The sequence below is a fragment of the Montipora capricornis genome, chromosome 2 (assembly GCF_036669925.1).
Source record: "Montipora capricornis isolate CH-2021 chromosome 2, ASM3666992v2, whole genome shotgun sequence".
Taxonomy (NCBI): domain Eukaryota; kingdom Metazoa; phylum Cnidaria; class Anthozoa; order Scleractinia; family Acroporidae; genus Montipora; species Montipora capricornis.
In genome coordinates this window covers 27,822,468-27,836,038 of record NC_090884.1, presented here as the reverse complement: position 1 = coordinate 27,836,038, position 13,571 = coordinate 27,822,468, and the positions used below count along the sequence as shown (strand labels likewise).

At 39.1% G+C, this 13,571-nt stretch overlaps 1 protein-coding gene across 1 annotated transcript in view; it reads left to right on the top strand.

Annotated features, from left to right (window-relative positions):
* Positions 1-32: 32 nt before the first annotated feature.
* LOC138039242 (importin-11-like) overlaps positions 33-13,571 on the top strand; it is a 76,068-nt gene continuing 62,529 nt past the window's right edge. Inside the window, 12 exon segments of the mRNA XM_068885447.1 lie at positions 33-216; positions 1,317-1,417; positions 2,482-2,554; positions 3,256-3,342; positions 4,894-5,007; positions 5,361-5,441; positions 6,160-6,208; positions 10,256-10,314; positions 11,012-11,060; positions 11,178-11,248; positions 11,952-12,051; positions 12,822-12,914. Coding sequence (XP_068741548.1) covers positions 82-216; positions 1,317-1,417; positions 2,482-2,554; positions 3,256-3,342; positions 4,894-5,007; positions 5,361-5,441; positions 6,160-6,208; positions 10,256-10,314; positions 11,012-11,060; positions 11,178-11,248; positions 11,952-12,051; positions 12,822-12,914 — 1,012 coding nt within the window. The 5' untranslated portion in view covers positions 33-81.

The window sequence follows — 13,571 nt, the reverse complement described above, 5'->3', positions numbered from 1 at the left end:
TTTCATGTATGTCACTCACGAAATGCCTTACATGCATCCACCGGCAACTATGGCTAACCTTGGAACTTGAGTTAAAAGAGCATGAACGATATTTGGAGAGACGAAGTATTGCTCGCGTTGAGCAGTGCTTGCAGCCAAAATCCCGTGCTCGTTAAAGAAGCAGAAGGAAAGCTGAAAACCTGGGAGACACAACCAGGCTTTTACAGTCTTCTTATGGTAAGACATGGTCAAACGTTTAGTAGTCATTCAGAGACGGCGAGGTGTTGAAGTGAACAATTGAAAATATTAAAACTAGAGTCACATGCAACGTTTCTGCTCTTGCAATACAAAAGTGCAAATTATATGTGAGGTGTTTAATTAATTAAACTGCAATCCCTGCAATCTCCGGCTCACTTAAGCTCATTTTTTATGGTCTGCAATGGGAAAAGTTCATGGCATAAAGTCGTAACTGAGTGATTTGATCATAGGAATTGATAATGCTAACTTAACCACCGGTATATAACTACTGGGCCATTTTTTTGTGCGTCACTTTGGGAAGTCAGTGGGTTCAATGGAATCTGAAAGTCTGGGATCACTTGTGTCTGTTAGTCCTGGGTGAGTTGTTTGTTCCCCTAGGGGTGTTTACCGTATAACAGTGAGGGTGTAGTGGTTGTTGGTCAACCAGGGAGGGGGGGAGGGGTAGTTGGGTCAATTTTTCACTGGGTATGTGCCACTGTCCTCTCAGAACCTCTACCACTTTGTAGTCTATTTTATGGCCAATTATATTCCTCATCTTAGTCACTTTAGGGTATAAATGTAATTTTAGCAACCCCAACTTAGTCACTTTCTGTTTATGCATAAACCTTACTTAAAGCCTTCTAATTATAATTTCAAAACAGAATGTAATGTGACTAGTAAATATTAAATCAACAACACTACAGTTCTTTCTATGACAACTTCTTTTTACCACGAATCTTTCCATTTTTAAATCCCACCAGCCAGAATTTTCTCACCCCCAAAATCCGGACAATTTGTGACCCCATTCTCGTAACTCTGTCAGGAACTCTGTTGAAAATGCAATCCCCTTGTAGTCAATCCAGGCGTGAAAATGCGACCCATCCAGCAGCACATTCCCATTAGCCCATTAATAGGAAGTACCCCCCAGGTTGTAGAAAAAGTCAGTGGTGCCCATCATTTGGGGGTAAGTGATGACTGTGAGTCATTGGCAGGAAGGGTCATTGGCATTTATCAGGAACATCTCTATAAGTATTTCACAGATCTAGACACTGTATTACATACCTATCTTTTACGAAGTCTAATTTTTTTGCTTTTTCCAGTTTGTTTTTAGAAACAAATCACTTGATGTAAACATTCGTTGGATGGCAATTCTATACATCAAGATTGGTGTGGATCGTTACTGGCGGAAAGCAGCTCCTCAGTGAGTCTATTTTAGGTGATCAGCTGGTGCTTGAAAAAATTTGCTATTTCAACCCAATACTTAGGGATCAGGGATTTTGGTTTACTGTTGAGACATTAATTTTTTTGTTAACAAAGTTTCCCACATTGATCCTGATGAAAATCTTAAAGGATCTTTAAAGACCTTCAAAGACCTGACAAAGATCTTTAACCCATTGACTCCCGGGGGTTCCCCATTGACGAGTAAAATCGTCTGGAGTAAAACAGTAAGTCTGGCCGGTTTAGGCCGGTTTGGGCGTCAAAGGGTTAAAGATGAAGATCTTCACAGGATCCTTGAAGGATCTTTAAAGGATCTTCTAACTAAGATTTTTTAACATTGAGGACTCTTGGGATACTTCCTTAAGATCCTTGAGGAAATTATCGGGATCTTGCAAAGATCTTGCCAAGATCCACACATAAAATGTTGGAAAAAAGGATCCTTAAAGATCCTCAAAGAGGGACTGAGGATCTTACAAGGATTTTTAGGTTTGTAATAAAATCTTTGACAATCATACTACTGAGGATCTTTCAAGGATCTTTGAAGAATCCTTAAAGTGATCTTGAAAGAAACCTTATCAGGATCCTTGAAAGATCCTCAAGGATTGTATGAGGATCCTGAAAAGATCTTTATCGGGATTCTTAAAGATCCTCTGAGGATCCTTCAAGTATCTTAAAAGGATCCTTATAGTGATCTTGAAAGGACCTGGAAGATCCTATGAGGACCCTGTAGGATCTTGCACCAGATCTTTGTAGATCCTCAAGGATCTTGGATATGGTTTTTACAGATCCCCAAGGATCTTATCTTTAGAAAGATATCCTCTAATCTTTGAGGAGTCTTTAAGGATCTTCAAAGATCCTTCAAAGATCCTTCAAAGATTTTCACTTTCACTGTTGACTTACTCTCAAATTGTTATTGTCCCCGAAAACTTATAACTGGTCCATTTCTTGCATTTATTTAAGACTTTTATTCTCTTGTCTTGAATGCATTTTATTGCCATGGAGTCTGCACTAAATAAATGTATGTTTTATTTCACCGTTAACTTACAGTGCTATTGCAGAGGATGAAAAGGCTTTTATAAAACAGAATCTTATTTTATCCTTTGATGAACCTGTTAATCAGGTAATTTGATAAATAACTTATTAGTGATTCTGGATAGCATAATTATTTTGCTGAACATGCTATCCTTAACCACAAAACCAAAAGTGTAAAATAATTTTTATGGAATTGTGGGGAGCTTATCAACCCCGTTATTAATACAGGTTAGGCAACTTTAGTCATGTCAGAATCATTTTGTTTCAGTAATTTTAAGTGCAACTTACTGATATTTTGATTGGTATTTTGATGCATGCTTTCTTGCAAGGAATAATTTCTCCTATATTGTAATTGGTGAATGAGTGACCACAAGGTTGCTGTTGAGGGCCACTAGTTTATTAGGATTTATATGCTATTTTGTGCTACCCTCGTTAAATGAAGACTTTACTTACTTACTTACTTTGATTTTCTTTTACTAAGCTACTTGACTTTTATGACAGCTAAGCTTTGGCTGTAAATTGTCATAACTTTAATTTGCTGTAGTACAAGCTTAATGTAACATAATTTATATCTCTTGTCCCCTACTTATTGCAATTTAATGGGTTTAAAGGTTGAGATTCACTTTGATTGACCCAAATCAATAATGACTTTACAGCTTTTAATGTCTGAGCCTGTAGGCCATCTTGTTAAGTTGACAAGACATGACCAAGTTAGATAATCTTTATGTACTAGGTTAACTGCTCTTATGTGGGCTTTCTAACTTTCTATGTTTAATGCTTCAACTTTAGGTGGCAACTCAAGTCGCTGTACTGATTGCAAAAATTGCGCGAATGGAACTTAAGGATTGGCAAGAGTTGTTACCAACTCTGCTCAAGGTAGTTTTGATAAAAATAAAAGTAAACATGCTACATTAAATTTAATGTCATGGAGCACTTGACTTTGGGAGGATAAATGCTTACAACTTGTTGCTGGAACCAGCATTAGTTCTGGTGATGTGAGCCCTGTTGACTTGAAACAACTTTTCTCATGGCAGTACGTTTCATTATCAAAACATGTCACTTGCAATGAATGAAATTTTTCATGTACTTAAGGGAAAGGCCACTCATCAAAATTCTCTATTTACTGATGCTGGTATCCAAGCATTGTGCTGAATCTGACATCAAACCTGTAATTTAAAAGAATCTTAATTATTTAATTAACCTCTCAGAATTTCCCACTAGAAGTTTCAAAAATATGATGGGAGTTTTTTTTTACCTTGAAATCAGTCCAGCAAGAGATTATAATTATAATACTGATTATTATGCATAAATGTTGAAAGTGGACTTCTGAGTAGTACATTGATTCCCCACCTGCATTCTTACACGCTGCCACAGTGCTTGAAGTTAAAAAAAAATTCCAGGTTGTCCCTGTTTCAAAAGCCAGGCAACCAAACCCATGAATTAGGTTGCCCTGACAAACTCTTTGTTGCCCACGAGGAAACCCCCTAGTGACGATAAACTGCAATGAATGTGGAGATGCAATCACATGGCGATGGAGCTTGAGGATCCCTCATTTTTAAATGTGTGCCTGTGTTTTTTTCTTCTGCATTGCCTGCATGTTTGTGATAATTAACATAATTGTTCTTACACACTGCTGGGAGTCATGCCATTAAACCGAACCACACAGCCTGACCTTTATTAACATAAGAACATTATTGTCTTACAATGACACAAAAAAGTGGCTAGAGAATAAGTTCACATCTCAAATTAACAAATTCCAGAAGTACTTCACAGGTGGGTGGGTGGGGCATGTCATGCAATGGCAGATGGCAAAACCGAAACCTTACACAAACCATGTGACCTGAATCCCCCCGCACACCTGTACCCAGACTCCCAGACTCCATGTGTGAGAAAAATGTTTTTTGCTTCTTTCGATCCTCAGCCAGCGAAAAACCACACTCTCTTGCATTTGCCAATCTGACAACAGTTTGTAAAAGCCATGTTATTCAAAACACAGGAAAATGCTCAGCGGTTGCAAAGTAATTTTTGTTACTTCACACTACTATCGCACTCTGACAATAGAAAACCGACAAGTGGGTCGAGTGCTGCTTAAATAATTCATTATCTGTTTTTGGCTTGGGTGTTCGTGTTTTTTTTTCTTTGGCAACCAGGCTTTTTATTATTTTTACCAAAAAAGTGGTTGCTCAATAAACTTTCTAGTCAGCTGGGGTCACCGGACCACCGCTAAATCCCAGCACTGCGACCATACAATTTGCTTTAATTGTGGCAAAACAACCCTGCCAGCTGTGCAAGCAAGGTCAGGTGATGGGAAACAATGACAAGAGCTATTGAATTGCACTAAAATAAATGAAGTAACCATCCATCCTTGCTTGTTTTTTTTATGCATTTTTGTTTGTTTCTTTATCTACATGGTATTTAATTGCACAGGAGGTCCAAAGTGATGATCCTTTCCGTCAACAACGTTCTCTTCTTGTTTTTAATCATGTGATTAAAATGCTGGCTTCAAAGAGGTTAATTTGTGATCGGCAATTATTTCGACAGGTACTTGATTATCTTTCGTTATACCTTTTTGATTAGATGAATCTTATACCAGATGTTTTGCTTCTTCCCAGATGACGTGGTAGTCTACATATTAGAGCTGTGTGTATTGCAATTTGAGCATGCATGTAGGTGTAGAGTCCCATTCAAGGTGGCATTTTTTTAGACAGTATTTGGCACAGCCTAAATTGTTCCTTAATTCACTATGATGATCTTTCTAGCATAGAAAGAGACAGGTATTAACAAGTGTTGTATGACTATCAAGAAGCCAAGAGTTACATGTATCTAAAAAAGAGCTAGAATTCTAATAATTTATTAATCATTAAACAAAGAATTCAAATTAATATTCTCTGCAGATTACGGGTGATATCTTTGGGTTTATTCTTCAACTATGGCAGCATTCTACATCTAGCCTTTTGGAGTTGTGTCAGAACAAGGTAAGTACTATTATTTTAAGTTTACCTCTTACATTGCCAGTTCATTAAGTGGAAAAACAGCAGGACTGGTGCTTTTTTTAAAGTTTGTCTTATCTTAAGATTGTTTAGTTCGCAAGAATGAAATTTCAGCACCACAAAACTGGTAAATAAAATTTACATTAAGTGGTTGCGATTTTGCTTCTAAAAGGCCAAATGAGTTACTGCATATAAAGTTGGCAATATTGGCAGTCATTTGTCCCATGACTGAGCAAATGGGTGGCAAGGGTCTAGCCCTGAGGTGATGTCACATGACATCGATCACAAGCTGATTTGCATATTTTTGCATTGCAAAGCAGTAAACGTGGCATCATTTTAAGAACAGACCCGTACCTCTAACAAGATTGGCCGTTGTCCGACAAGCAACTTCTATTGCAGTAAAAATTTTAAAGTTCTAAATTTTATGGGAATCTAAAATTGAGATTGTGAAGTGAAAACAGTTGATTATATTATTATTATAGATCTTTGCAATGGGTGAATAAATTTATCTTGGCAATGCATGATATGAAGGTGATATGAAGGTGCTTTTTAATTTTTTCTGTCTTACATTTTTGTGTGGATCCATCCCTTAAACTAAATTGAAGAGCTCCTACAAGGAGTTTTACTTTTGTTAAACTCATTCAAGTCACAATGTTAATCATTGTATTTGCATGCTTATAAGCGTCATCTTTTTGTTGCTTAGGATGAGAGAGTTTTGGCCGCTTTGGAGCTCAGTACCTTGGTTCTAAAAGGTATTGACAGTTGTGAAACATTCTATCATTTCTGGTTAAAAGAACTTGTCTTGTTCTCTGGTTCTTTTGGATATCAAGCATAACTGAATTTCTGTATGTGATGGCTTCTACATGACTAATACTGTAGAAGGTTTAAACCTGTTATTTTTATTTATTTATTTTTTTAAATTTTTTATTAAGACCTATATAAGTCACACTGGAACTACCAACCCCAACCTAAGGTACATGTAAATACAACATCTAAGAGCCTTCCACAACCCCAGCAATGAGCCCCAGCCCTAGCACCTGTCACACTGAACTGGAAGAACAGTGAAGAACCCACTATATAAATACCAATGAAGAAACACTACAGAGGGAAGAGGAGGGAGGGGGCAGTAGAAAATGTGTTCTACACAAAACACTTTGTACACTGAACTGAGAAAAGCTATGAGCACCTGCAAAAGTGCATGCATAGAATGCCCTGACATCATGCCCTGAACTGTATTTCAACACCCCAAAAAAGCCGAAACGCAAATGGTCTGCCAGCAGAGCTCTCAGTATGCCTATAATTGCCAACGCCATGCCAAGCGCTGAGTACAATAATTATTAGTCCTACACTGTAGTTACTGGTAAATAACATTTTTGTAAAACCCTCTGTAACACCTAAGTCACCCTTGGAGATTGGGTGCCCAGGAATATGGAGGTTGGAATCTGAGACCAAACCCATGTAGATAGAACATTCAAGAGCCTCCCTTACCCGTAACCAAGCCATGAGTCCCACCTGCGACGCTGAAAGGACTTCCGGGCTGGGACAATAAGCCACAGCAACCAGCTGGCCAGACCCGAGGTACCCAAGCCCAAGTGAAAAAATGCAAACTCCTTACCTGCAAGGCTAACTGACTGGACACCTGGGTGAGAGAACCAATCAGAGTACCGATGTAGAGTTGGTATGCATTGCTCAACCACTAACCTAAAGTCTTGATAAGGTGCTCAGTGACTCTCCAGGCTGCTTCTGTTGCGGCTGCGCCAATTTGGAAGCTGTGGCTCTCGAAGTGAGAGCCAGGATAACTCGCAGAGTGTAAGATAGATTGAACCTACATCATACCAAAACAGCGGCCCTGGGGAAGGTCCATGCAAGGCCAAAAAGGGGCAGCCACTGGGCCAATAAAGGGAGAAGAATCTTGTATCTGCTTTAGACTCCTTAGCAGATGCTGCAGCTGCAGACAATAATATTGAGAATGGGATCAGGTTAACAATATTGTCAATGTCAAGGAAAGGCACAGCATTTACGGTACGTACTCCTTGATGGATTTGTGGTGAAGCTGCTGGCAAATGATGTTTCAAAACACATACTAAGTGAAAGTTCATCAGCGGGTACAATGGCAATGGTAATAAATTTTATAGCACATTTTCTATTTACATAATTATTCTAATGCGCTTTACGAGCAAGTGATCTATGGGTGGGATTGAACATCAGCATATACAGGTGCTGCTGGCAGCCACTATCAGTCCATTAGCAATCTTACCCAGCACATGAATGAATGAAATGAGACCTCACCACAACGCCGGGAGCTTCATGCCCTACTCTTTACGAATAGTGTGTGAGCAGTGAAGGGTTGTGAGACGGGGCCTACAAGAACCCCATCTGGACTCTGAGACAGCCATTTTCTCTCTAAAAGAAAAATTGACAGTGATGCAGGGCTGATAGGTACATTTGACAAGTCAATAGGGCTAGGCCCTGGATGAGGAAAAAAATGGCATATCTCTGTCAATTGACTTGCAGCAATGTCAAGAGAGCTGAGGGATTGGCATCTGGTTTAGCTTGACTATTGGGGACAGGAACTGGAATCACTGAATGTTTTTAGGTGAGAAAGAGCACAAAATGATGAAGGAGTAAAAGAAAAAGAGTGTTGCTTTGCTAGCAATGCTAAACAAAGCAACAGAACCATTAGGCCCATATCTCTGGAAGTACCAGAGCACAGCACAGCCATTGCTGACCCCATTATCATATAAGTACTCACCCTACCCATGATGTCCACATGTATGCTGGTATGACAATGGGAAACAGTTCCTTGTACGCAATTGATACTTGTATAAGGAGTGCGGTGAGGCTGACCAAGTGCCAAAGAACCACTGGTTATTGAAGATGGCTTCATAGTAAACCCAGAGTACCTGGAGGGGAGGGGAGGGGAGGAGAGGGGAGGGGAGGGGGCATTGTGGCATCAGATTGAAACTAAGGCCATCCCAGCTTTGGAATAGTTCTCTCTACCTAGTTAAATCCACATGGAACTCCTGGTTCAGCCTACTGGGGTGGTCGTCACACCTGAAAGTAAACAGTAAGCTGATCATGTTGTAGAGAAACACCCTACTTTAGGAGCAATGTTACAAGCATGGTGATGGTTGTGAGTTGCCATCCATTGGACCTAGCCTGCAAGAGCCATTAAAATGTAAAGCGTTGAAGACGGTCTAAATTAAAGTGAAGAGCCATGTACACATAGTATTTATCACCCCACGTCATTCGACAACTGTCCCTCTGGAGTCTGAACAAAGAGCTTTCCACGTCATAACACCTGCTATGAAGGACTCCACATTAATGTACTGAACTGAAAATGAGGGCTTATAAGTGTGACCCATTGGAGATGACAGACCAAGGAATAAACGTCACTTACTCAGCTGGTTGCTTTTGGGAATCACCCCAAAATGACTGTTGTGCAAATATGGAAAAGGTGAAGTAGATAACAGGCCTGTGACACTACTGCACAAGACTTCTGTATTGAGGGGATCAAGGGCTGATTTGCATGTTGGAGGAGGCTGACCTCAAGGGGACTGACAAGGCCTCAATACTGATGTGGGAACCCTGAAGGAGACCAGTAAAAAAACAAGCAGCTGCTATCTGATCCGGATAGTTGCACTCTTCCTGAAACTGAGAAAACTCCAATGGGGAGACTAAATTCACTGGGGCTATTAAGTTAACAGAGAAAAAGAGTAAATTGGAACAGAATGAATGCTGTATAACTGCACCCAAACAAAACAAAGCTGCTGAGTTGGGCAGACCATGCTGCTGGTCCCGACAAACAGGAACAAGGATAGAAAAACTATGTACAAGAAAGAGAGGCTGTGAGAATTTTCCCATCCTTAGCACCCCCTTTCCCATCCCTTCTAGGCAGGGGATGCATAGCATGAGTGAACATCCGTGGAGGGCTGAAATGGGCAGCCAACCATGGGGTTGTCCCCATCATCTGAGCTACAGATGTTACTGTAGCAGCATTCCCCAAAGGGCCACCAGTATTGTCTGTTGCTCCAAAATGGTGCATTAAGGAGTGTAGGCGTTGTAGCTCCAGCTAGCTGATGCTTTTGTGAAGGAGGAGTTCCATGTCTGTTTTAATGGTATAAAAGACATCTGGCAACAACAAGTTCATCTGGTACCAATTTGAAGCACCAGTTGCTGCATCCTTGCAAAAGGTGAGATCATATTCCAGCCAAGCCTGACCAGGCAAAAGCAGGTAAAAGGTAAGTAGGTGGATGGTCAGAAGTTTATATTTGGTAAGGTCTGGCAATCAACGAGTATGACCATAGATTTGAAAATTGTGGAAGCCTTTGTCCAAATTAAAATGTCCAGAATTTCCACCTCTCTAAACTGTTTTGAGACCTGTACTTACATGTATTCAACTTGCTGTCAAGAAGGTTTGCACTTCCTGTCCATGTGAGTCCTCCAAGATCATGAACTGATTCCTGGATAAAGTGACTTTTAACACCAGTTTGGCCAGAATGGGAAGGAATCAAACATCCCATAATTCTAACTATGTCATTAGACAATGATGAAGAGCCTGTTGGACAATTAATGAACTGCATAGAAAGTCAAAAGCACTGGAATCTGCAAGCTACACAAAATGGCCTATGTGCTAGCAGAGTACAGCTACCATCAGAATGCCACTGACCCAATGGAAGCTGGAACGCCCTGTCATCATGCTCATATCAGTAATGCAACACCCGAAAAATGCTGGAATGCTAATGCTAACTCCACACCAAGCACTAACCCTATTAATTTTTATTACTATTTTTTCCTAGTTTTGAGAAAGATGATGGTTCATGGATTCAAGGAGTTTGAACCCAATTCTCAACCAATGGTATAGCAACAAAGTCTTTCTCATTTTCTTAATGTGGTTTGTTTTTCTTGGTTGATTTTTCATTTGGCAGTCTTGAACGTAATAGTGATAGTTGGCAGTTGGTGTGAGTTAAAAAAAAAAAACGAAGCAAAAAGTTGGTGTGAGTTGGGTACTCACACGGCAGGTACAAAACGCAGGGCACAGGTCACAGGTCATTATTTAACCTATATAGAAAGTATCCTAAACATTCATAAATTATTAAAGCTAAGGCCTAAGGTTAGCTTTTATGAATGTTTAGGATACTTTCTTTATAAGTAAAACAATGACCTGTGGACCTGTGCCCTGTGCCCTGTGCCCTGTGACCTCGTTTTGTACCTGCCATGCGCCAGTACTCACAAGGGAAAGGAGATTTAAAAAATTTGCATTAATGAAAACCAATCAATCAATCTTTATTGAGCTTGTATTAGTAATATTTCATTAAATCTTAGATAACCTTAATGTATTAAATTTTGTGACATGTACAGTACTGTATTTGAATGAAAGAAATTTTGAATGTACTAGTAAATGAAATGTGTGTTTTAAGAAGCTACATGTAACGCCATTTAGTTCCCCTCATCCAAAGTAGGTCGATATAATTTACATTGTAAAGGAAGTCCAAAAGGCAAGCAAATAATATTTCATTTAATGTGTATAGTTTATGTACTTTTTGTGTTCACAGTGTCTACTTCAGGCAGTACTTGAGAAGATAAAAGTAATATTGCAATGTAGTAAGTACAATAATAATTATATTGCAATCTTACAAGTGCAATCTTGTGACTGAAACTCCCTTGAAAACTTTCCCTTTGTGATCAGCAGTATGTGACCTTTAGTTTATGCTATGATAGGAAAAGCTGAGTCAGGAAATCACAGTTTACAAGAAAAGCTTGAAAAGTATTTAATATTGATGACAAAAGTGGTAAGTGAGTTGATAAAACTATACCATCGATTTTGTTTAATTTAACAAGAATTATTTTAAGCTGCTCTTGTGCAAGAAAAAAAAGGAAAGGAACAATATTTTTAAAAGTGTCTAGTCGTTCTATAGCGCTGGAGCACTAATTGGGGACACTGTAAACTGAAATTAACAATGAAAGCAAATCAAGTCAAATGTTGGTTTTTGAGGAGAGGGCATCCCGGAGTATCCGGAGAAAACCTTTCGGTGCAGAGTAGAGAAGCCACCAAATCAACCCACACTCCGAGTCTGAGAATTGAACCCGGGCCACATTGGTGGGAGGCGAGTGCTCTCACCACTGCGCCATCCCTGCACCACCCACAGGGTCAGTATATATAGGCAAACACAGAATGGTGCAAAGTTTAATAATCATGCCATTGTGGGACTCATGCTGTAGACTTCTTGCAAACCACTCATCACTGGGTTTCCCTTTGTTTGGAATTCACATTGATGCAGGTGAGAGAGTGTCCGCTTTCCTGAATGTGTAAATACAGAGTTTGTCTGGAAAGTAAAATGGGGAATTGAAAAAGGTGTCTAGCTGTAAGTACAGCGGTCCACTTACAAGAGTGTCCGTTAGCGAAGATTAGACTGTGTTTTAAAATATGGTAATACAGAAACTTGAACTTTATATTTTTGTCTGCTTTTTAAATTACATAATTTTTTGTTTCAGTTGATTGGTACTCAAGAGCACCTTGCATTATCGTTTTCACCTCTCATACAACAGTCTTTGCAGCTGTGCTATACTTATTTATTTATCAGTGAAGGACGTGGTAATTAAAACATGTTATTTTGTTCTTTAGTCAAAGTTATGACCAATCATCAGGTACTACTGGTATGTGAGTCACAATAAGGTACTCCTCTACTTTACCCCTGCCAATACAAATCAACAGGGTTTTATGAATTATTAAACAGTACAATTAACATTTAACAAACTCCTGCTCTGCTAATTATTCTTCATGAACTTTTGATTCAGATCTCTACTGTATTCAATTTATTGTTTTTTTTGACAAGTGCGATAAAAATAATATTCATGTCCGAGCTGCAAGCCATTGTAAACACCCATACAGATCTCCCGCTCATATTTTATCTAGAGCTACTGTACATTATACTCAATATATTCTTGGAGTATATAATTTATTTACATTTATATTTTATAGGCTTTAATTTTAAAGGTTAATGCATCTGGCATGATATATTTGAAAATTTGATAGGGGTTAGGTGGTGAAGGGTACAATAGCTGAAACAACCCAAACATCTACAAAAAATAATGCTAACGGTAGGCCTACACACTATGCTTTATAGTGATTTTAATGTTTAGGCCTAAGGTTAGCATTTGGGTTTTTTCATCTATTGTACCTTTCACCCTCTACCCCCACCCCCTATCCCTCACCTCTCACCCCTCACCCCCTGCCCTCCACCCCTCCACCCCTGGAATAGGCAAGCGACTTACACTTCTTGTATATCAAATTCTCTCCCTGGTATTTACTGGATATGGTACTCATTCTATTTTAATTAATGAATTTGTACCCTTTTTTCACAGAAATTATTTTTGAAAAGTTTGGATTACAGTGCTGTAAACTCATGAAAGTGATTGTCTTGTGTGACATGTACAAGCCACCTAGAGAAATCAAAGGTAATTAATACTGACGGGTCTTGTTGTCCCGTTTATCGAATATGATCTACATGTAGCTTCAAAATAATTTGACTTAAAAAATGCAATGTTATCATTTTATGAAATTTGCTTCAGCAGGCTTGGCTGTAGTTTTTTGCTGAAGCAGAGGCTAAAACCCACATAGTCAGTGTGTTCTGAATCAGATCCAATTTACCTTGGGCTGCAACAGCAATAGCTACAATCAGCGACAAAAGTAGTTGACATGTTGCGTTTAAACAGTTCTTTTAAGTGTGAAATAACACTATAATTTCAATCTTGCACTAAATTATTGATAAGACCCCCCTCCCCCATTCAATGTTGCCTATTTGTACCTAAATATCCTGGGAATCATGCTACAACATTGTTTGGGGGGAGGGGGTGAATTGGATTGCCTAAGAAGGCAAAAAGATAGAAGAAATGTGGCATAGGGGGTAGAAATGGTCAATGTGTCAACAATTTTGTCGCCGATTGTAGCTCACGACTAAAAGAGATAGAGATAATTTTCCATAGCACCAATGCACTGTCCCTGGAAATTTCGGAGGATGTAATGTTAAAGAAGTATTGTAGGAAGTAATTTGTTGCAGCAAGCAAATATACCCACAAAGCTTGCATTATAGTTGCTGCTGATTGTATGGCTCC